Here is a 24,260-nt window from a genome sequence, read left to right on the forward strand (position 1 = left end):
GGAAGGCCCTCTATGAGGTGGATTGATTCAGTGACGGGTAATCGGGATGGGAGTGTCAGAGACAATGCGATTGGCACAGGACAGAGCGGAGTTTAGGGCTGTTGTACATAGGGTCGCTATGAGTCTCAAACGACTCGACGGCACATAACAACAACAACACAAACTACTGGTGGCCCTCTTACACCTGCTGGACATGGACCTTCTGTAATTGTCGTGTTTATGTCTTAGTAAAAGAACCTTTGTAAAATAGATTTGAATAGGAGGTGCCTTATCCCTGGAACAAGTAGCTGACCCTAGTGAGCTGCAGTTTCCTCACCTCATCCTGTCCACCTTCCTCTGTGAAGCTGTGGGGTGGGGTACATCTCAGCGAGGAACCCTGCCCTCCACCCAGTTCACACTGTGACTTTTCAGGGCTCCTCCCTTGGCCCCTGTTAAAAATGAATTTCCACAGTATTTCATCTGAGGTCTGGTTGGGAAGTCCATCAAGGAGTCCCAAGCTTGGTAAAAGTAGGAGGAGTTTTAGAAACCCAGACACACAGGAACAAGGAAGCTTTGCTGGGAAAACATTTTGGATCGGATGATGGATTGTTTCTTCTGCTACTTGAGATTAAAAGACAATTCTGAGCTAGGTTAAACTTAAGCAAGTCCTGATGCGCTGAATTCTTGGATTCCTGCACCTGGGAAGCTTAAAAAAGTTTCCCTTTGCACACATCGCTCCATCCTGGCTCTTAGTCCAGTTAAGTCATTACTTTCAAACAGGTACATTTATGATTCTAATGGAGTTGGGAATTGTTTTCACTATATTTCGAAAAATAATAGCTCTAAGTGAGCTGCCAGTTCATGGCCACAGGTTGAATGGGTAAATAATGTGTTTTCCTTTTTTTGTTTGATGTCTCTCAGCCATGGAATTCCATGAACACCTGCACAGTATCGGCACCAAGGAAGGTCTGAAGGAGCGGAAGCTGCAGAAGGCAGTGGAGAGCTTTACCTGGAACATCACCATCCTGAAGGTACCGCGGGGTCTTTTCAGCTGTGAGCCGTTCTGGGGTGTTTCCTGTGTGTGTGTGTGTGTGTGTGTGTGTGTGTGTGTGTGTGTGCGCGCGCGCGCGCGCGCACGCACCTTCCCCTCAGGAGAGTGTGTCATGCATTATACACTTGGAGCTGCTCCCTGGTCTCCGGAATCCAGTGGAGAGCTCTGTGGACCACCAGAGAACACACTGATATGTCTCAGAGAAAGTGCAACCGAATGGTTCTTTGGATATAAAAATGGTGATGCTTCATCTCACATATTTTGGACCTGTTGTTAAGAGAGGCTATTGGTTCCTTGGAAAAGGGAATCATGCTTGGAAAGGTGAGAGGCCAGTGAAGGAGAAGATGACCCTCAGTGAGATGGACATTGCTACAGTGACTGTGGCAATGGGCTCAAAGGTATCGAGGCTGACCGGGATGATGCAGGATGGGACAGGGTTCAGATGTTGTTCATGGGCTCGCTCTGCGTTGTACTCAGCTCCACAGCACCTCAAAGCAGCCCTCCCCGGGTATACTAGCCAACTGACCAACATGGGTAGAATTGTTGTGCTGGCTGTTGTACTTGCGGGTTTTGTCATTGGTGCTTTGCAGAGTCTGGTAAAAGAGAATAGATCTTACCATGTTATTGTAAATTCCATTTGCTATATGGGAACTAGAAAATACCATATGAGAATTAGGAAATACTGTTGTTAGATGCCATCAAGTTGGCTATGATTCTTTTTTTTAAAATTTATTATTAATATCAATGAAAATTTACAGAGACTTTGGATTTCCATTCATTCATTGTTGCACTTTTCTCCCTTCCCAACCCTCCCCCCCAGTACACTACCCTCTTGGAAAAGTAAAAGAAAAATTTTTCCATTGTTTTACAATCCCTCCCCCAGGTCCACTCCACTATGCAGCCTTCACTCTGGACTCCTGTCATGACAAAAATACCTAATAACATATGCCTTTTAAACAGTTTCTCCCTCATCTGTTTCAATGCAGTATACATTACTGAACCCATCTTTCTCAGTCTCCCCCCAACACCGAGGTCAGTCGTGTTTTACAACAGTGGCACCATGCAGTATTTGTCCTTTTGTGACTGAGATACTTAAGAATAATGTCCTCCAGGGTCACCCATTTTGAATAATATTGCATGAGTTCCTTGCTTTTCAATGCAGCGTAGTATTCCATTGTGTGAGTATACCACAGCTTCTCTATTCATTTGTTTGTTGATGGGCACTTAGGTTGTTTCCAACTCCTTGCTATTGTGAACAAAGCTGCGATAAACATGGGTGTGCGTAAATCTGCTTGGGAGGCAGTTATGGTCTCTTTGGGGTATATTCCCAGTAGTGAAATTGCTGGGTCGAATGGTATCTCTATTTCCAAATTTTTGAGAAAGCGCCATACTGCCTTCCACAGTGGTTGCACCATTTTACACTCCCACCAACAGTGAATAAGGGTTCCAATTTCTCCACAACCTCGCCAGCATTTGTTGTTTGCTGTTTTGTTAAATTTTGCTGTTCTTACGGGGTGAGATGGTATCTCCTAGTTGTTTTGATTTGCATCTCTCTTAGAGCTAGGGATTTTGAACATTTCTTCATGTGCTTGTTGGCCATCTGAATGTCTTCTTTGGTGAAGTGTGGCTGTGATTCTAAAAACCTTATAAACAACAAATCTGGCCCTGCCCTGAGCCATCCTCACTGTCTCTGACGTGCTCCAGCCACTGTTAGAGTGACCGTGTCAGCCCGTCCTGTTGAGGGGTTTCCTCTCTTTCTCTGGCCTTCCACTTTTCCCAGCACAATGTCTTCTTTCAGGACTGGTTCTTCCTGACAACATGCCCACAGTATGTGAAGACCAATTTCACCCTTGCCTCTAAGGAGAACCCTGATTGCACTTCCTCAAGACAAATTTGTTTGTTCTTTTGGCAATCCAGGGACTAACGGGGATTTAAAGCTTCTCAACAACTCAACTCATTGCTGTCGGGTCAGAACTGACTGTTGGGTCAGAACTGACTCTAAGCTGACTCTCCAGCGAGATTCAGAGGCTGTAAATCACACAGAAGGAGACTGCCCGTCTTTCTTCCTTGGAGCAGCTCATCAATCCAAGCCTACTTGGCAGTGCAACTCCTTACGCACTAGACCCCAGAGACGCCCAGACGTGGTTTAACCCTTTAAAGCAGAGTCCCAGCTTTCCTATGAGTGACTTCTTGCTAGGTGCTACAGTCACTTCCAAGTCATAGCGGCCCGGTGTGTGTAACGTGCATGAACCGTGGCTTGGCCTTGGGCCATCCATGCAAGAGTAGCATCTGTGAGCCCATTGCTGCGGTCATTGTGTCAGCCCATCTCGTCCAGCATCTTCCTCTTTGTTGTTGACCATGTCCTTTGTCAAACAGGATCCCTCTCGCAGGCTCCATTCCAGTCTAAGGCAGTACGGTGTGGCTACTGTATTTTTACACAAATCATGCATGGTATGCACTTTTCTTGGGTATCGTTGTTGTTTTGTGCCATCAAGTTGACTACAACCTGTACCAACTCTATGCCCAGTAGCTCTGAACCCTGCCCTCTCCTGAGTCAGTCTCACTGTGTCTGACACACCTCCCCCAATACCGCACCCACTGTGTCAATCCATGTGTCACCCAGGGTCTTCCTCTCCTGTGTTGTCCTCCTACCCTTCCATGATGTCCTTCTCGAAGGAGCAACTTGAATTCACCCTCTCCAGGACAGACCTGCTTGTTTTCTTGGCAGCCCATGGGATGTCCAATACTCTTCTCCAGCACCACAACTCAAAGGCATCAATTCTTCTTCTGTCGTCTTTAGTCATTGTCCAGCTCTCTGCTGCATAGGAAAAAATGGCTAAGACTGTGGCCTAGATCTGATGCACTGAAGTCTCTAGACTGACGCCTTTGCTCTGCAGCATTCCGAAGAGTTCCCTGACAGCAGATTTCCCCAATATCATTCGTCTTTTGATTTCCTGATTGCTGGTGCCAAGAGCATTGATTGTGGAACTGAGCAAGCTAAAATTGTTAACAACCTCAATCTCTTCTCCATCTATCACGGTGCTGCCGATTGGCCCAGCGGTGAGAATCGTTGTCTTCTTGATGTTGAGTCTCAATCCATATTGAAGGCTCTAGTCCTTGATCTTCTGCAGTAAATGCCTCAGGTCCTCTTCAAATTTGACAAGCAAAGTATTAGTTGCTCCTGGGTATTGTTTTTTGGGTTTTTTAATTAGCATATGTAGGGAAATAGCTTGCATGGTGGGCAAAACACATGTAGCACATGCATTGTTCACACTATAAATATGGCCATGTTAACCCCAGAAAAAAGAAGGCAGAGTTGTTTTGGCTGTTGTTAAGTGAAATATGTAAAGGAATTGTCGTTTGAAAGACATTTTCCCGTAAGGGAGAACATTTATCAGTTTTATATACAATAACTTTTATTAGAAAAGTATTATTTTTTTTTTATTAAAGAAGACGTTAAAATCAGAATGAGCAAAGAAAAACAACCCCAGCATTCAAAGACAGTGGTACTTACTGTTGATGTCTCGCTGTACATTTTTTTTTCTGTTTGGATTTATTTAACATGCTTTGGTTTTGTGGGTTTGTTTGTTTGTTTGTTTTAATGTTATGTATGTACCAGGGAACTTTTTCCAAGGTTTATCTCAATGGTTTTTCTTTTTCTTCCTCTCGACCATGAGCACTTGGATAATAATAGCACAGAGAAGTCCCTTCTCTCCACAGCTTGGGCAGCAAATGTGAAATGATTCTCTCCTATCCGTCCTCCACACTCAGCTTAGTTGAAGTCAAGACCATGAAGACATTATCAACAGCTGTCTCTTTTCATTCCTTCCTTCCCCTCCTGCTAAATGATCCATCCCGGCAGCTGACAGCCGTTTTCTGATTTGATTTAGTCAGATGTCTTCTTTCCAAAGCTGGCTAACTTGCATTTCCTCCAGTTAAACCCCTACTCTTTTTTTATAATTAAAGTCATTTTCTTGACTCCTTCAAACACTTCCCTTCCTACACATGTACTTTTTTCCCTCTATCTCTAAATCTTTTGCTTTGAATTTAGCTCTGGTGGTTTGCAGTTCAGTAAACAAGCAGACATACGAATTTACGACGAGAAGGAATTTGGGCTTTAGAACTAGTTTGCTGCTCATGCCGACAGAGGTAGGGGTAGACTTCTTGCAAACCTTGGGACAATATCACGGTAGTCTAAGCTGAGCTAGAACACACATTCATCACATACAGATGTGCTGTTGTGAGATGCCGTCAGATCGACGCTTATCTACCTCTGTGAACTAGAGAGCTGAACCTTGCCTGGCCTCGGCTTCTCTGATAAACCCCAGCCCGTGATCCGGTGTCAGTCCTCTTGTTGAGAATCTTCCTTTTTTCCTCTGTCCTTGTACCTTTACTACCAAGATGTCTTTTTCCAAGAACTGCTCCCTCCTGACCGTATGCCCATATTGTGAGAGACCATCCTGGCCTCCCAGGAGCACCTAGGTACACTCCCTCCAAGACCCAGCTGTTTGTTCTTCTGGCTGTCCGTGACCTATTCAGTACACTTATCCAACAGCACAGCTCAAAGGCAGCTGTCCTCCCGTCATCCTTTTCAGACTTCTCCTTGTTTGCTGTCAAGTTGGAACCGACTCATAGAATTAGAGTCAGCTGGCCTTGCCACTTCTAAGTGGTACAGGAAGGTGTGGCGTCTGCCTCATCTGTGAAAAATGCAGCCTCCCAGCCTGAGGTCCGCTGCTGACACACATTAAGGTTTGGGCAGTACCAGGCTGAAAGCCCCAGCAAATGGAACCTGGTGCGTTAGTGCAAAGCACGGACAGAGGAGAGCAGCAGATTTTAACAACGAGGAAGGGAGCCAAAGAGCTGCGCCGTGGAAACCAACTTTCTTTTGATTTATGTCCTAGTGAAGAGAATGAATACCTCAGACTTGCACTTATGCAGGAAGAATTGCATCAGAGGGGTAACAGGTGTTTAAGGTTTTCAAAACTGTGTTTGGACCAATGGTCTGTGAGTCTGGTGGAACCTAAGAGAGGGATGAGGAAGAGCTGGAGAGAGATTGTTGCCTCTGCTTCAGGGAAGAGTTTTCTCACTTACTCCGATAATTGGTCTTTGCAATCACTTGCTATGCATCAGAGCACTGGACAATGACTCGGGATGATAGAGGGAGAGTTGATGCCTTTGAGCTGTGGTGCTGGAGAAGAGTATTGAATACACCATGGACTGCTAGGAGAATGAACAGATTCGTCCTGGAGAGGGTTAAACCGGGCTGCTCCTTGAAGGCAAGGATTCTGAAGCTCCATCAGACATACTTTGGACATGTTGCAAGTCGGGACCAGTTCTTGGAGAGGGACGTCATGCTTGGGAGGGTAGAGGGACAGAGTAGGAGAGGAAGACCCTCTATGAGGTGGATTGATTCAGTGACTGGGGTAATGGGGATGGGTGTGTCAGAGATAGTGAAATTGGCACAGGATAGGGCAGAGTTTAGGGCTATTGTACATAGGGTCACAAAGTGACTTGATGGCACATAACAACAGCTCCTGTAATTATTGTAATTGCACATTTGACCTTTGTCTAGAAGAAACAGTGCCCTGTAGGAGTCTTGGACGTCAGTTGGGGTTGGTTGGAGTTTAGCTTCTTGGAGGTTCTGGAAGGAGGAGACGGGCTTGGTTGTGTTCCTCTCTTTCTTTGCAGTGGGCTTGGAAGGAGATTGGCCACCCTCCAGAACTAGGGGTGTGTGGTCAGCAGTGGGTGCCCCCCATGGTGGGCACAGAGGGAGGGTTTCAGATGAGCCCAGATGTGGACAGAGGAGGAAGGGGAGGAGGAGGCCATCCTACTCTTGACACTGAGGCCAGTTTGTAGACATTTCTGAGAATGCATGAAAAATGCATCTGCGATGCTCCTCCATTCAAACCTGCTGGATCGAAACCTCTGGAGCTGAATCCCAGGATTGTCTTGTTTAACAAGCTCCTTGGCAGACCCCAGCGTCTCACCTCCTCCCACCATTCGATGGATTTGAATACAAGAGGAGGAGTGACCCGGCTTCCTGGTGACAGGCTCCCAGGAAAACCAGTGACTCCTGCTCATCTTAAGGAAGCCAACGTGGTCCATGTTTATCGTTCTTTAGTTTGTTGGTGGCTTTTTAAACGTTTTAGTTTCTTTATAAACTACTGAAATGAATATTGTTGTTGTTAAGTGCTGTCGAGTTGTAGATGACTCATAACAATCCTATTTTTGACCTGAAGACTTGTATAACTTCCATCTTTTCTCCAAATTCTTAGTTTCCAGAGGCAAGTGATTTCGAAAGTGGATGCCACTCCTGCTTCCAAGCTTGTTTTAGTCAGGGAGTTCCACCAAACACTGTCCACCATGGGTGACCATTATCGCATTTGACACATCAGTGTCACAGTGTTCAGCATCACAGCAACCACGAGTTACCTCTGTACAGCAAGTGGACAGACCAGGGCTATACCACTTAGAAGAATGTTGGACCAAAAGCAATTAAAACCAGGCCTGAGGTCTGCAGGTTAAAATCAACCACCATTGGCTTGGTAGTGTCACTTTCTGTGCAGTAGGCGAACTGAGCTCTCTCTGTACTGTTGTTGTTGTTGTTGTTGTTGTTGTTAAGTGCCATCGAGTCATAGACGACTCCTACTGACCCTATGAACAAAAGACCTGAACACTTGTGTAACTGAAATGAATAAACAAGAAATAAGGTCATCGGTTGTCACCACACCCAGATTACTCACTATTATTGTGACTTCCAGTCATTTTCTTTTCCATTGATTAAAGGTCATTTGTGTGTTTTTTTTAATAGATGCATTCTCATTATAAAGACCTTGTCCTATTTAAGAAAAGGTGACAGTCTGTAAATGACCACAGCTTCTACTTGAGAGGAATGACTGTTATTCAGTTCAGGTGGCCTTCTTCCAAGCCTCCTTAATGCATGTCTGAATGACTGGATGGAAATATACATCATTGACTCTGAGGCAGAGTTTTTACATAGAATTTTATTTTTGTTCGTTGTGACTGAATAGAATGAAGTCAATGATTACCCCCCCCAAGATAGCTGTACAAATTAAAAATTTTTATAGGCACATTTTAATTTTAAAGTGTGGAATGTTCTGTCTATCTACTGGTTCTTAAAAGCTAGAAACATTGTTAATTTTAGATGCATCTATGTGGTTTATTTTCGAACAATATTTTAGAACTAAAAATGTTTCCCAAAAAGCTGCTGTGAGATAACAGCCCAGATAACTGTTACTGGTGAGAAAGCAGAGATCGTGAGAAGTTAAAGAGCCTTCTTGGGGTAGATCCCTTGAACAGGAGACAAAACCTTAAAGCGGGTTCTTAAGTCCTGCTCCACTCTGAGAAGCAGGGGGTCAACAGAGACTGCCTTAAATGAGACTGATAACATGATGATGATACGGCAAACCACTGGCTGTTAGGTCAGTTCCATGAATCTTAGATGTGTGTGTGTGTGTGTGTGACAGCTTTGAAATCATATCGCAGCTCAGAACCCATGACATCTTTACATGATGCCATCGTCAACAGTGTGTGTTCCTGTACGGTACATAAAATACTGGTACATCTGACAAGCACTCTTGTTATTAGGGGCCCTCGAGTCCATGGACAGCTGTTTCAAACCTTGACCCATCTGCACCATCCTCACAATCTCCGTCATGTTCAAGTTCATTGTCATGGGATTATAAATACGAGTGTCTCAAATATTACAAAGGATCATATGCCAATAGATAGAATTCTTTTGGGCAGTTCTTCCCCTCACCTGTTCTAATGCAGTGTTCATTATCTAACCACTCTTTTCCTACTCTCCCTGCAACGCCCATGTCTGTCCTGTGTTATAGCAGTGGTGTTTTGCAGTATGTGTCCTTTTGTGACTGAGATATTTCACTCAGCGTAACGTCCTCCAGGCTCCTCCGTGTTGTATAATATTTTACAAGATCATTGTTTCTCAATACTGGATGATACTCCATTGTGTTTTAGTGATGGGTGCTTGGGTTGCTTCCATGTCTTTGCTGTTGTGAATAACACATCAGTAGACATGGGTGTGCATACGTCTGTGTGAGTCATGGCTCTGGTGTCTTTAGGGTATTTCCCAATATTGGAATTGCTGGCTCAAGTGATAGGTCTATATCTATCTATCTATCTATCTATTATCTATCTATCTATCATCTATCTCCATTCATCCATCCATCTATTCACCCACCCACCCACCCACCCATCCATACATCCAGCTATCAAACATCTTTCTTCTCCCCCTCTCCTCATTTCTCCCCTCTTTCTCTCCATGATCCATAATTACCCTGTAGCCCAGCGGAAGCTTTTTTCTGTGGCTGCTTGATCCCAGGGAGCAAAGCCATAAGCCTCTAGCTTTCTGAAAGCCTTCATACATTCATACAGCATCTAAAAATTACAAAGAGCACCACTTCCTCTCTGTTTCATTGATTAAAGCACATCGCTAGACCAGCCGAGGTTCAAGGGAAGAGGATGGACTCCGTCTCTCACTGTGGCAGGAGGAGATGTTGGTGGTCATCTTTGCAAACACTTGGTCCCAATGGCAGAAACTTGAACTTAGGGGGATCTGAGAGGCGCTGGCCTCCTAAGACCTCAGAGTCATCAGAGACACTAGAGTAGCTCAGAAGGTTAGGAGCCGCGGCCTCTCTCCAGCCTACTCACTGCCGTTGGATTTTAGCTGTGCTGTGTGTTAGGGGATGGGGAATTTGTAATCCTTGTAACGTGTGCTCACTGGCTGAAATATTCCCCACGGCACAGGGCCGGCTGATTCTGTTCTCTTCAGCGTCCCCTCACGTTTGAGAGCTAGCGTGTCCCCGGGTCAAATTCAGACATGCTCACCCCTTCCACAGAGGGATGGATCCCGAGTCCTACTCCGTTTCCTCCCCGGGTCTTCCTAGCTTGTCAGCGCCCTTCATAAATGGGGGGCCCAGAATTACCACTTCACCTGCTTGGGCGCTAAATGGTCTGATCAGTTAGACTGGGGGCTCTGACTGGCCCACACGCTGAATAATATCTTACCAGAATTGTGCTGGGTTTTCTAGTAGCTGTTTAATTCACCAGCACTCAACAATAATCAATTTAATTCAGCAGGTTGTGATGCCTTTCGGCAAGGTGTCACAACCCAAGATACTGAATTAATTGGATGAATTACTTACTGCTGCTCCGGTTCTCTCTGGCTTGGGCCAGTTTACTCTGTAAAGTAAACCCTCAAATGAGGGAGGGTTGTATTCTTTTTAGAAGCATATGGATTCTGCCAACATAAAAAAATAGATCAGATCATTTTCACACACGGGTAAGACATTAATCTCTATTTCCTTCATTTTAACCTGAAATAGTGTGTAATTTGCAGGCGAGCCTTTATTTCTTTTCTGTAAATTGCTGTACAGCTTGTCTTGATAACCAGTGTTAATATCCTTGAGTTATTTTACGTGACACAGTATGTTGTCCGTTTTATTAAAAACAAATCAAACAACAAAACTCTTCATTGATTGATTGCCCTTTCCATGTTTGGTGTGGGAAAACTCCAGAATGGTCCAGAAAATAAGACTGCAGTGGATTAATCTTTAGACAGCCTGTTCTTTCAGATTTGTTTAAAACACAGCAACACCTTAAACACTTCCAGCTCCTGAATGTGAGATTGATTACCCAGCTAATGTTCGGTTAAACAAGCAGTGTGTTTACAGGAATAGTGCCGGGAGGTGCCTATGTGTGTGCACCGTCTTCACAGCCTTGGGGATCCTGCACGGTAAGGCGTCAGCCCAGTGGCCCTGCTCCCGGCAGTGTCCCCGGCCTCTGCGTCCTTTCTGAGCAATAGAGCTTCACTCCCTGCTTTCTTCTCTTGTCCTGCTGACAGGAACTCTTCCGTACCATCCTGCTGTCTGTGACTTACTTCCTTGGTCTGGAGAGGAACTGGCTGTTCCTATCTCCCCAGAGTTCCACTCCTTTTCCTCTGAAGCCTCTCTTTACTGTCTCCTCTAAGCCAGGGGAGGCCCCTTTCTGACCACAGGGCAAAGGCAAACACTTCTGGGCTGCATTTAGCCCTTCCCATGGCCCAGTCTACAGAGGAGAAGGTAGACTCAGAGTTGAAAAGCTTAGAACTCAGACATGAGGCTTGGGCTCCAGGACGTCACTGGCTGGCATCATGGTCACCTTGCGTGGCACAATACAAAGCAGCAGCATCCCTCGGGAGACCCTTTCCTGCTCACTGACCAAGCCCAGCCCAGATACCACCTCCTCCATGCAGCTGCCTGGGTGCACCCACTGCCACCTTGGTTGAAGATGTTGCTTCTAAAGAGAAAGGCATTCACTTGAATATAAATTTAATTACCCTTGTTGTTGTGTGCCATCAAGTCACCTGTGACTCATAGTGACCCTATGTACAGCAGCTCTGAAGCCTGCCCTGTCCTGAGCCAGTCTCACTAATTCCGACACACCAACTTCCACTGTCCAATTACTGTACCAGTCCATCTCATCCAGGGTCTTCCTCTCCTGCTCTGTCCCTCTACCCTTCCAAGCATGACGTCCCTCTCCAAGGAGCAATCCCTCCTGGCCACATGCCCAACGTATGTGAGTAGGAGCTTGTAAATCGTAGCCCTCAAGGAGAAACATGGTTTCACCCTCTCCAAGACAGACCTATTTGTTTTCTTGGAAGTCCCTGGTATGTTCAAGATTCTTCTCCAGCACCACAACTCCAAGGCATCAATTATTGTTCTATCATCCTTAGTCAATGTCCAGCTCTCTGATGCATAGCAAGTAATTGTGAAGAACGTGGCCTGGATCAGGCACATCTTAGTCTCTAGACTGACATCATTGCTCCTCAGTACTCTGGAAAGGTCCTTGACAGCTAATTTACCTAATGCAATTTGCCTTTTGATTTCCTGACTGCTGGTGTCAAAAGGGTTGATTGTGGAGCCGAGCAAGCTGTAACTTTAACAACCTCAGTCTCTTCTCAATCCAGCATGGTGCTGCCAATTGGCCCAGTTACATTTAAAATAAAACGGATTAACCGCTCTACAAACTTTTGACTACGATTGAAGAATCACTGTCTGTGAATAGGAAGAATTATGGGCCAAATGATGGGGAGAAAGATGAGCCCCCATCCGACACCCCGCCTTCACGCAGCTGAGACTTTGCACCGTGATGAAAACATCTGAGATTGAGGAAGAAAGTCACAGAACGAGATGAGCTTCGAGCCCTTCCTCCCACTCTCCCACAGAACCCCCACACCCACCTCTGTCAGCACCTCACTCCTTCGGGGTGGAAACGAGCCAGGGAGGACGGGCTTCCCACTGCTGTCAGGCAACATGTGCCTAATCAACCCGCAGGCTCAGAAGGGCAGGAAAAGCAATCGTGTTTAAGACAGTAGGGATTCCATGTCACTATCAACAAAACAAAAAGTCCTCACCACATAGGCAGCATCATGATAGAAGGACAGAAGATTGAAATTGTCAGTGATTTTTTTCTTACTTAGATCCACAAACAGCAACCTTGGTCCCAGAAGTTGGGTGACCAGAGGATGGTCTTTTCACACTTGCTGTGCATATGAGAGTTGGACAGTGAATAAAAGCAACAGAGGAATAGTTGAGGCCTCTGAGTTGTGGTGCTGGAGAGAGGCACTCAGTAACCCGCGGACTGCCAGGAGAATGGACAAATACGTCTCGGAGAGAGCGCAGCCAAGATGCTCTTCAGAGGGAAGGCTGAAGAAACTTCATCTCCCATACGCAGTCGGCACTCAGTCCCTGGAGAAAGACATGGTGCTCAGGAAAGTGGAGGGTCAGCAAAGAAGGAGAGGAGCCTCACCAGGATGGCTTGGCCCAGTGGCTGTAACAATGGGCCCTAGAGGGCCAGAGAAGAGGACAGTCCAAGATGGGGTAGGGCTCAGCTCTGAGGTTCCTGGAGTCACTGAGAGTTGTAGTCAACTCAGCAACACCCAACAACAACAGTAGAATCCACTGGCCGTTGTACAGGATGGGCCACCTCTTCCTGTGAGATTTGCAGCCTCTGAAAGCCTGCTGGAGGGTTGGCTAGGGATCGTTTCCAACTCAGCAACAATGGCTGGAGTTATGAAAGAGCAAGTCATATTATTGGCCATTCTTTTTTTAAACAAAATTATTATTTTGTATGTGTGTACCGTCAAATCGGATGTGACTGGTACAGGAGGAGATTGCCCCTCCTTCTCCAGCAGAGCATCTGGTGGATTTGAATCACATGTCTCTGGGATTGCAGTGCAGCTTCTTGCCACTAGGCCACCAGGGCTCCTCATTATTGTCCATTCTTAAAGCTCCGGCTTGAAGTGACTGGTAGTCAGGAATCTCCTTCTAAGGAAAAGGATGACTGAAACGTCAGTCTGGAGAAGGACTCACCACAGTAGCAGGTCTTCCGTCAGAGATGAACGTGTTATATTCTTGGCCAGCCGCAGCCGGCCTCCTGTGAGGGGAGCCGGGGTCTGCAGTGGGGGGACGTTCACTCAGGAGCCAGGACTCCTTCCTCCCAGGCACTAGGGTTTTAGTTCATTACTGTCTACAGTAGTGACCTGGGGTCTGCGTTTCTTTTCCTGTCTGTAATCAGAAGAGCGAAGTGCCTGAGCAATTGCTGATAGATATGCTGGTGCTTTAGGATCTGTGAGCGTTCTCTCTCTTTTTATTTAATGGTTTTTTATTAATGAATTTTTAATGCAACATAAATGATTTTTATAGCATATTCCTTCCATTTAATTTCCCCCTTTCATTCATTGTTGCACATTTTCCTCCCTGATCACCCCTCCCTCCAGTTCATTTTTCTCTTTGAAGAATAAAAAAAACTTCTCTCATTGTTATACAGTCCCCCCACCCGAGTCCACAGTCCACTTCAATATGCATTTCTTTTTCTGTAATCTTGTCATGACAATTATACCTAATCCTATATTCCTCAAGAGCAATGGTGTCTCTCTGGAGACTAAGGTGCATCTGATACAGGCAATCACTTGTTATGCATCAGAGAGCTGGACAATGACTAAGGAGGACAGAAGGAGAATTGACGCCTTTGAGCTGTGGTGCTGGAGAAGAGTATTGAATGTACCATGCCCTGCCAAGAAAACAAACAGATTCATCCTGGAGAGGGTTAAACCAGGCTACTCCTTGGAGGCAAGGATTCTGGGGCTTCGTCTGACATACTTTGGACATGTTGTAAGGAGAGACAGGTCCTTGGAGAGGGACATCATGCTTGGGAGGGTGGAGGGACAGCGCAGGAGGGGAAGACCCTCTATGAGATGGATTGATTCAGTGACTGGGGTAATCGGGATGGGAGTGTCAGAGACAGTGCGATTGGCACAGGATAGAGCAGGGTTTAGGGCTGTTGTACATAGGGTCGGTATGAGTCGCAAACGACTTGACGACACGTAACAACAACATATTCCTTTTAAACAGTTCATCTGTTTCAGTGCAGTATACATGATTTATCCCCTCTTTTCTTAGTTTCCCCCCAGCCCCAGTGTCAGTCCTGTTTTACAGCAGTGGCACTGTGCAGTATTTGTCCTTTTGTGACTGAGCTATTTCACTCCATGTTCTCTCACTTTGAAGCCTGGCGTGGAGCCTGCAGGCCTGGGCCCTTACGGTTGAGTGTGGTGATTGGTAGCCGTTACTGCTCGTTGCCAGCGAGTCAGAAGCGGCTCTTGGCTGAGCCCCCACACGGGTTTTCAGAGGCTGTAAATCATGTGAAAGGCCGGTGCTCAGCTTTCTTCTTTCTCAGTAAACAGGGCTGTTCGCAGGAGGCTCTGCGGGTGCGTGTTCCCACACAGGGGGCTCTTAGCGTATCCTGTCTCTGTGCCAAGCTGACGGCTGTGATCCCACTGTTGGCCGTTGGGTGCTCAACTGTGGCCGTAGAAATCAACAGTAAACAGTGTCTGTGCCATTCGTGGGAAAGCTTCTGCATTTAGCTTGCAATTCTGAATATTTATGAAATAACCTGTTGCTTTCGAGTCGATCCTGACACGTCACAACCCCGTCTGTGCCCCAGACAGTTTTAGCAACTCACAAATCACTGGGCCTTTCTTCGCAGGGGCCTGGGTGGACTCAAACCACCAACCTTTGGGTTAGCAGCCAGCATGTTAACCATGTGCACCACACAGGAACTCCTCTGACAACACCCCAGATTGAAACCGATTCAGTTTCTATATGAGTCTCCATCTGCCCAGAGCAGTGACTACAGATACTTATGAACAGGTACAGTGCGTGCGCCCCCAAGTGCCAGACGGGGACGAAGCTGCGCCTTCCTGTCTGCCCGGCCTCTTCGCGGTCAGGAGACTGGGTTAGAGCTCACCGGGTAAACGCTCTGGTCTGGGTTACAGAAGGCGGATGACGGAGGCACCTAGGCCAACGTGTTGTCACCACGGTGTCACTGCTGCAGGTTGGCAGAGAAGAGAAGGCACAAAAGTGTGGTTGGGGACATAAGGCCCATACAAATGACATCGCTAAGCAGGCGTCCCACGTGCGCACTGGTGTCCCTGTCACTTGTGTTGGCCTCCATGCCCTGCGCTGTCTGTCCATTTTCCTTTATCCCAGAGTCCCCCTCTTTGGGAGACAGACAGTATCCATGAAGCAGAAGGTACTCCCAAACCTGTCATCCTCCTTGCCATGTTCCCAAGTGGACAAAGAAGCCTGAGGGGGAGCCTAGCCCACACCTGTCCAGGTGACCCCTCTCTGATGGGAACTTCAGTCCCCAAACCACCCAGAAACCAGCACGTGCCGCTCTGGTCACACTCGGGTGGGCTAAAGAGGAGGGTGTTTGGCCCTTGTGTCCCACCCTCAGTCTCTCGGAACGCAATGCCTTCCCATCTTTTTTTTCTTCCTACTGAATGTGCTTTCGAAGGCTTGGACCCTCGAGTTGTCACTGCCTGGGTGATGAGTTCTCTCACCTCTGAGTTATCTCAGCTTGGTTTTTCCTTTAGTCGATCATTTGATAAGTGTTTAAATCATTAATAAACTCATTACTGTCGAGTCAGAAGTGGCCCACAGCTGCCCCTCTGCTGGGCTTTCGAGGTTGCACATGGCACAAGAGGAGATTGTCTGTCTTCCTCCTGCGGTGCCGCCGCGGGATTCGAACTGCCAGAGAGACGTCACTGTGACTTGGCGATGCAGCTCTGTGTCCACATAAAAGCGATGGATTACGACTGACAATTTTGGCAACCGAAACTCAGTAGCGACGCAGCTGTGCCTTGGCATGTTTTTAATATACCAAGATCTGGGACATCTTTTGTGTCCTAGATTTGACCAAAAAAAAAAAAGTTGAAGAGATTAGTCAAGTGCAGGAGCAGAGCAGTGGGCTGAGCTGTGCTGACATCTGGTGTCCTCCTCTGCCGTGGCTCCCAGCCTGGGGTCCAGTCCCAGGGAGGCAGGACTCACCCAGAAAGAGTGGGACCCCCTCCCGAGTCAGCTCAAGAACCCAGCCACCGCCCTCGGCTACAGCCTTTAAAAATTATCACTTGGAGCTTAGGCGAGAGTCTTAAGCAGTTTGGCCAGAGCTTGTTGGGAACCCTAGCAACTTAGCATATAATAGGTCAGGCCGTTGGCCAAAAGGTTGGTGGTTCAAATTCACCACAGAAATCTCCACAGAGAAAGAGGGTCAGTCCCCTCAGGTAAAGATTTACAGCCTTGGAAATCAAATGGAGGGGCCCTAGGAGTTGGGACCAATGGAACAGTGGTGTGAATATGTTGGCACCCATCTCTCAGCATGAACGCCAAGTAGGGCTGTGTGACTTTCAAAGCAGAGTGGGCCTTGGGTTTCTCAGCTGTGGGCGTTGGGTGAGGACTCCTCCGAGCCAGGCGGCCTGGGTGAGGGCTGCGTCTCCTGAACCATCTCTGCTGTGTCTCTAGAAGTAGTGGGATGGGCCCATGTGGTCCTCCCTCCAGCCTCCTGCCTCTGTCAGAATTGTTTCCACCCTACGTAGCCGTCATGAGACCACGTGTGTAGTCTGAGACATGGAACAAAATAATGTGGCATGGACAAGGCCTAGCAGCTGCCCTGAGCCAGGCCATGGCCTGGGAGGTCCTTTGTGTCTGAGCTGGGCGATGACCCAGGGCCTTTAGAAGGTGGTCACGCTTCTCTCGGCTTGAAACACCAGATCTGGCCGGATAAAGACATCTCCTATCAGAGTGAGCGACCCCCAGCACTGAGGCTTTTTTCCCCTCCACCTTGAATACTTGTTATCATGTTATCGAGCTATGCATGGTGACAGGGAAAGATTACCAAGACCGGATGTGGTGAGAAAAAAGAAAACAGAGGAACTATTGCAATGGCTTGACCCACTGTGTGTAAAAGTAAAACACCTGTTTGCAGGAGGGGCATCAGGCTTGGAAAGGTGGAGGGTTGGCAAGAGAGAGGAAGACCCTCGACCAGGTGGGTTGACACAGCGGCTGCAGCAATGGGCTCAGGTGTTTCAGAGATTATGAGGACGGCACAGACCAGGACAGGGTTCAGACCTGCTCTTCCCAGGGTCACGGTGAGTCGTACTGGCCTCAGTAGCATCTGAAAATAACTACCATCGATGCAGAGAAGCAGATCGTGGGGGCAGCTGTAAGGATTAAAGAGAGATGCCACGTCCTGTCTTTGTGACGACATTCATTGCCGGGGACTTACGCGCCCTCCCTGTGGGCCTGGCCCTTGGCACAAGGACTCAGTGGTGACCAGGAGGCAAAGACAGTGCCCCTCTGGAGCTCGTGCTGAGTGCTCTAACGGAAGAATGCTGGCATTTGTCAGATGGCCGTGGAGTAGGTAGTCTTGACTTTCGACACGTTTCTATTTTGGCAGACTTCATGCACTGAGTCCGCATACGTCTCAGCCCCACCGTCCCCTATCTTGGCAGTGAGTTCATGCACTGCAGATTATGTCACACCTCCTGATCTGCTGATGTGATCATCCTCTCACGGTCAAGGTCATGGTGTGTAACACTCACTACCCCTGGGCCAGCCCTGGATCCCAGCTGACCCTTCACTGGGCTTCGAACCTGCAGGTCACACTTACAGGAGGTGATTGTCTGTCATTCTCCCTTGGAACCGCTGGTGGATTTGAACCACCAGAGAGGAGTGGCGTTTGAGTCAGCAGTGGGGCTCCGACGGACTACACGACCAGAACGGCTGTGTCCACGGAGATTAAGACAGCAGGGATGAAAGCGGAAGTGTGACTTACAGGAGAACTGAGTTGAAGCAGGGCGGTGGGGGCTCAGAACCTGGGGTCCACGGAGACACCTTATAAAAGCAGAAGGAGGAGCGAGGCAGAGGAGAGATGTGAATATGGCAGCAGGGCCGGAGTTCTCCTTGGGGCAGGGCTGGGGGCATCCCTGACGAGTGCTGCAGGGGGCAGACTGCAGGTGTTGAGGGGCAGCCCCAGGGCCCTTCTGTGACCAGCCTCCCACAGAGGGACCTGTGAGTGACCACACCTGGCCGCAGAGGACCTATTGTGGGCAGGGCCGTTAGCTCAGTGGCTGGGGCTGAAGGAACATGGAGGAGGTGAGGACCACTGGGGCGAGGGGACACGGACATGCCAGTTAGGGTGGTGGGGAGGACTTTTACGTTGGAGGACAGTAACCTCCAGAGCTCACAGGGGTCCTCAGGGGGGGAGGCATGTCTGATTCGTGCTAGTGGGGTGTATGGAGCGAGCAGAGGCAGAAGACCATTGGAGGGGGTCATCATAGAGATGTGGGATGCCTCAGAACACAGCAGTAGCACGGGGGTGTGGAGACGTGCTGAGGTCCTGAGGGTGGGTGCTGCTGGCAGGAGGGCTGTGAGGTGCAGATGGAGGGGGACCCGGGGACCCCAGGACCTCTGCGATGAGGTGCTTCAAGAACAGAGGTGCCCTACCTGAGGAGGGGAAGAGGCTGGGACCAGGGGTGGGGCGTCAGGGCCAGAGGCTGGGACATGTTGCGTCCACGAGGGGCCATCAAGTGAACATCTCAGACCTCAATCCCTAATTGTCGCTAATAAGGATAATACTGTGAATTGTAAAGACCAAATGGGGTCTAATTACAGTCCATTAAACACTGTGGATTTATGGCAGTTCCAGACAGGAAGGCAGCTAAGCCCGCTAGCAAGGAATATTCCTGGTGCGTCCCACTCGTGCATGAAGACAGAACGCCTCACAGTTCAGTGTATGAGTTCAGCAGTCGGGAAGCGTGACTCAACTGAAGCTCCTTCAGTTAAACTAAAGCACCAGGACGTCTGCTTCCAGTTCCTCGTGAAGGGTACCCGGCCAGCGGTCAGCGGCACACCGTGGTGTGGACTCGGCCTCGTGGTGGCTTAGGACTGCATTGCCATTCATTCATTCTCACTGGCCCTGGACTTGATTATGGTCAGTTTACCTGCTAGGGGACATCCTCCCCTGACCGCCCCCCCTCCACAGCCAGGTCCAAGCTTAACCAGCTGTCGGGGTGTGTGTTTAAAAGGCAGATAACAAAGAAAAGATTACATAAGAATGAAAGAGGACCAGAATGGAGGAAAGGAGGTACATCACCAAGGATGTCTGTATGACAGAGAGGCCGGGCCTGAGGAAGGACAGTGGCCAAGTGACCAGGGCAGAGCGGAGCCACGGGTAGGAAGAGCTACTAGGAAAACAGTCACCCCAGGAGGGAGACTACGGCAGCGGCCAGTAGGAAAGTTGGGGTGTCCAGCCTGGGCGGCATGGAGCCTTTTCCCTCATGCTCTTCAGTGGCCGCTCCGACAGTCGCACTTGAAGTGATATTTGGGTCTGGTGACTAGAAGCAGGGCCACCGTCCCTGCACCCCACGGTGCTCTGGGTGGCCCTCCCAGCAAAGAATTCTCTGGCCCAGTCTGTCGAGTGCTGAGGTTAAGAAAGCTCGTGTCGTCTAAATGTTCAAAAGGGGACGGGGCAGAAGAAGGGGAAATCACTGGAGGGTGAGGTGTTGGGAGGTGGGGCTGGGAGAAAGAACGGGAAATGGTCACTGGGGACTTGAAAAGATGGGGTGATGATAGTCATAGAGCCGTGGTAAATAATTACATAAAAATAATACCTACAAATAATTGTCTAAAACACAAGGTTCATTAATGAAACACAGTGTATATGAGTGATTGTCTAAAACACAAAGTGTATTTATCTAAAAAAACCTGCATGAGCCCAGTATCAGTTTAAGTTCCTGATTCTCTGACTATGTGCTTTGTTGTTGTTGTTGTTGTTAAGTGCCGTCAAGTCATAAACAACTCATAGCGACCCTGTGAATGAAAGGCCTGAGCACTGTTCATAGGGTTTCTGGAGGCAAACTGTTTCAGAAGTGATGTCACTCCTGCTTCCAAGCTTGTTTTAATCGGGAAGCTCCACCAAATACTGTCCACCATGGTGACCGTTATCACATCTGACACATCAGTGGCACAGTGTTTAGCATCTCAGCCACCACAAGTTATCTCTGTACAGCAAGTGGACAGACCAGTGCCCACAGAGGCCCAGAGTGGAGTCATCTAAAAACAACCTGGCCACCTCCCCTCCCCCTTTGGGGATTTTTTTTCCCTTCTTCTTTTTTTTTTTTTTTTAAATTTAGGTTGTTTATTTTTCATTTCAATGAACATCTACAGAGATTTTGGGATTCCATTCATTCATTGTTGCACCCTTCTCCCTGCACAAACCCCTCCCCCCTCCCACCCCCCATTTGCTCCTCTCCTTGAAAAGCAAAAGAAAAACTCCCTCATTGGTACACAACAATCCCCCCCTGCACCTCCCCAAACCCCACTCCCTACCCCCAAATATAATCCACTCTGCAACCCTCATTGCATACTCCTACGATAAAAATAATGCCCTAAAATATAATACTTTTAGACTATTCTCTCCCCCATAGACTTCAATGCCGTAAACATATTTCATCCAGTTTTTCTCAGCCACCGCCTGCCTCAAACCCTAGGCCAAGCCTCAAGGGCCTCGCTCCTGGGGGAAAGAGCGGTACTGCACATCAAACGTAAGCCCAAAAAAGCACAGGACCCCACAAACTTGAGCTTACTGTGTGCCTTCGTCTCCCACAGTTCCTGACGTGTGTGTGTGTGTGTGTGTGTGTGTGTGTGTGTGTGTGTGTGTGAGCGTGCGCGCACACGCCTACAGATAAGTCAACTCACTGGTCAGGTTTCATAAAAAGCTGTCACCATTTGGTTAAGAAGTGTATCTGGAGTACAGATTTCATTATAAATTTCCTTCCTTCATTCTCTCTCTCTGCGAGGCCTAAATACCATCGGTGGGTGTTCACTACTGAAGGCTGTGTGTGTTTCAAGGGGGTCTGTTGGCACCATGGTTAAAGCACACAGCAGCTAACCACAAGGCAAGTGGTTCAAGCCCACTCGCCTCTGTGTTGGGCGGAGAGGAGGCAGTCTCTTCTGGAATGGCCTGAGGGCTTGGAAACCCTGGGGGATGCTTCCACCCTGGTCTTTAGAGTCGCTTAGTCAGAATCAACTTGGTGACAGTGGCTTTAGGGGGTGTTTGTTCAGGGTGTGAACTTCAACAGCAGTCTTTAAAAATGGAGGCTGTATGGCACTTTCTCAAAAAGTTGCAAACAGAGATACCATTTGACCCAGCAATTCTACTACTGGGAATATACCCCAAAGAGACCATAACTGACATCCAAGCAGATATATGCACACCCAAGTTTATTGCAGCTTTGTTCACAATAGCAAAGAGCTGGAAACAACCTACGTGCCTATCAACAAACGAATGGATAGAGAAGCTGTGGTATATTCACACAATGGAATACTATGCTGCATTGAAAAACAAGGAACTCATGAAATATTATACACAATGGGTGACCCTGGAGGACATTATGCTGAGTGAAATATCTTAGTCACAAAAGGACAAATAATGCATAGTGCCACTGTTGTAAAGTGGATTGACATCGGGGTTGGGGGAATCTAAGAAGAAAGGGGATAAATGATGTCTACTGCATTGAAACAGATGAGGGAGAGAAGTGTTTAAAAGGAATAGAAGATTAGGTATCATTTTCATGACAAGATTACAGAAAAAGAAATGAATATTAAAGTTGACTGTGGACTCGGATGGGGGGATTGTATAACAATGAAAGAATTATTTTTTTTCTTAAAAGAGAAAAATGAACTGGCAGGGAGGGGTGACCAGGGAGGAAAATGTGCAACAATGAATGAATGGGGATGCTGTAAAAATATATACGTTACATTAAAAAAATATTTTAAAAAATTGATTTAAAAAAAAAAGAAATGGAGACTATCGGTTGCCAGGGGTTAAGCTTGTGGAGGGGCAGGGGTGGGAGAGGGGCAGGAGAGCTTCCTGGCAGAGAGCTCTGTGTTGTGATTACAAGGGCAGCTGCTTGGTCCTGCGTTTATAAGGCAGCAGAGGTGCACACACGTGGACGGTGTCCCTTTCCTGGTTCGGATATGGTGCTGCTCACCTTGTGTATAATTACGCAAGATTCAGTGACTGGAGGGATGGGGAAAGAATGCATGACCCTTCTCTGTGGTGTGTTCACAGTGTCCTGCACAGCTGTTGTAACTTGAGGACAACAACAATGTCATAATAGGGGGAAAATCCAAAGATTAGCCAAACCAAGAAAGATGTGTACACAGAGAACTCCATTCAGATCTGGAATGGAAAGGGCTGGAAAGACAGTGGTCTTACATGAGTATAGTCTTTAAAGCTGTTGGAAGCACTTATTTTCTAGTAAATGTGACCGATTTGGACCCAATGCAGGTAATAAAGAAGTACTGTTTGTTGCAGAGTTGAAATGGTTCTGTTTCGGCAGCAGCGCTGCCCTGGCCAGCGGTGGCCTAAGCCGTGTCCTGTCGCATGCCGCTTACCTCCGTGTGTTGTTGCAGGGGCAGGCGGACCTGCTGAAGTACGCCAAGAACGAGACTTTGGAGAACCTCAAGCAAATCCATTACGCTGCTGTTTCCTGTGGCCTGAACAAGCCGGGCACCGAGAACGCCGACATGCAGAAGCCACGCCGGAGCCTGGAGGCCATTCCCGAGAAAGCCAATGATGAAACTGGAGAATGAAGGAACGCTCTAGAAACCATTGTGGAGGTTATAACTCTAGGACCAAGGGTAGCCCAGTGGAACGTTTGCTTTGCACTCACGAATGGAAACCATAGGTGGGGTTTTAAAGCACAACTGGAATAGCTAATGACGGTCTACAAAGCTGTGAGTGTGTGTAGCCAGCCTGCGTGTGAAGGCAAATAAACTCCTTAACGAGAAGTGCTCTTCCTGGCCGAAATGTGCTGTGTTTGTGCACAGAGACAGCGGAACCCAGTTCTGGGTGACGAGCAGACTGTTTGGTCTAGGTGAGGTGTCAGTCAGACGACTTTCCAACTGAAAGTCACTTCTTCAGATGGAAAGGGATTAGATTGTCCAATTGGTATTTATTGGAGGGCGGGGGGGGGTGTGGCCAGCCTCATCTGTGTGTGGCTACCAGGGTCCCATGGGGCCACCAGGGTCCCAGGTAGCTGCCAGGGTCCCGGGTGGCCGTCAGGGTCCCAGGTGGCCATTGGGGTCCTGGGTGCCAGGGCCCTGGTGGCCGTCGGGGTCCCAGGTGGCCCTCGGGGTCCCAGGTGGCCGTCAGGGTCCCAGGTGGCCGTCGGGGTCCCAGGTGGCCGTCGGGGTCCCAGGTGGCTGTTGGGGGTCCCAGGTGGCCCTCGCAGTTCCAGGTGGCCGTCGGGGTCCCAGGTGGCCCTCGGGGTCCCAGGTGGCCCTCGGGGTCCCAGGTGGCCATCAGGGTCCTGGGTGGCTGCCAGGGTCCCAGGTGGCCGTCGGGGTCCCGGGTGGCCGCTGGGGTCCCGGGTGGCCGCCGGGGTCCCAGGTGGCTGAAGCCTGGCAGTGTGCCTACGGAGCCATAATTGCTGAGGACAATGGAAGGACAGGTCCCCTGTGTCCTGGGGGGTCTGGGAGCATGTGCAATCAGATTGTTCCCCCACCCCCGGCTGACAGCGTGTGTCTGTCACCACAGCAGATGGGCAGCCACGCCGTGGACGAGCAGCCGAGCTGGAAACAACGCACTGTAAATAGTTTTTCATTGTGTGAAGTAGAGTTAACATTAAAAGGATGTTTTATGATACTTCTGCACTAGCCGTACCTGCTTTTAATGAGATCTTTAAAATCTCCAGCTCAAGACTGTCCCGTGTACGCTGCTTGTTGCTGCTATGCTGAGATGCCATCGAGTCCCTTCCAAGTTCCAGCCCCTGTGTCAGGGCAGCTCGGCCCCGTAGAACTTTCTAGGC

General features: G+C 48.3%; 1 protein-coding gene across 1 annotated transcript in view; it reads left to right on the plus strand.

Annotated features, from left to right (window-relative positions):
• Nucleotides 1-23,043, plus strand: part of PLCL2 (phospholipase C-like 2) — a 217,291-nt gene extending 194,248 nt beyond the window's left edge. Inside the window, exons 5-6 of the mRNA XM_006883337.1 lie at nt 901-1,010; nt 22,864-23,043. Of these exons, the coding sequence (XP_006883399.1) occupies nt 901-1,010; nt 22,864-23,043 (290 nt within the window). The remainder of the gene's footprint in view (nt 1-900; nt 1,011-22,863) is intronic.
• Nucleotides 23,044-24,260: the final 1,217 nt, after the last annotated feature.

This window comes from Elephantulus edwardii, unplaced genomic scaffold (genome assembly GCF_000299155.1).
Source record: "Elephantulus edwardii isolate Elephantulus edwardi_28Jun2011 unplaced genomic scaffold, EleEdw1.0 scaffold00027, whole genome shotgun sequence".
NCBI lineage: Eukaryota > Metazoa > Chordata > Mammalia > Macroscelidea > Macroscelididae > Elephantulus > Elephantulus edwardii.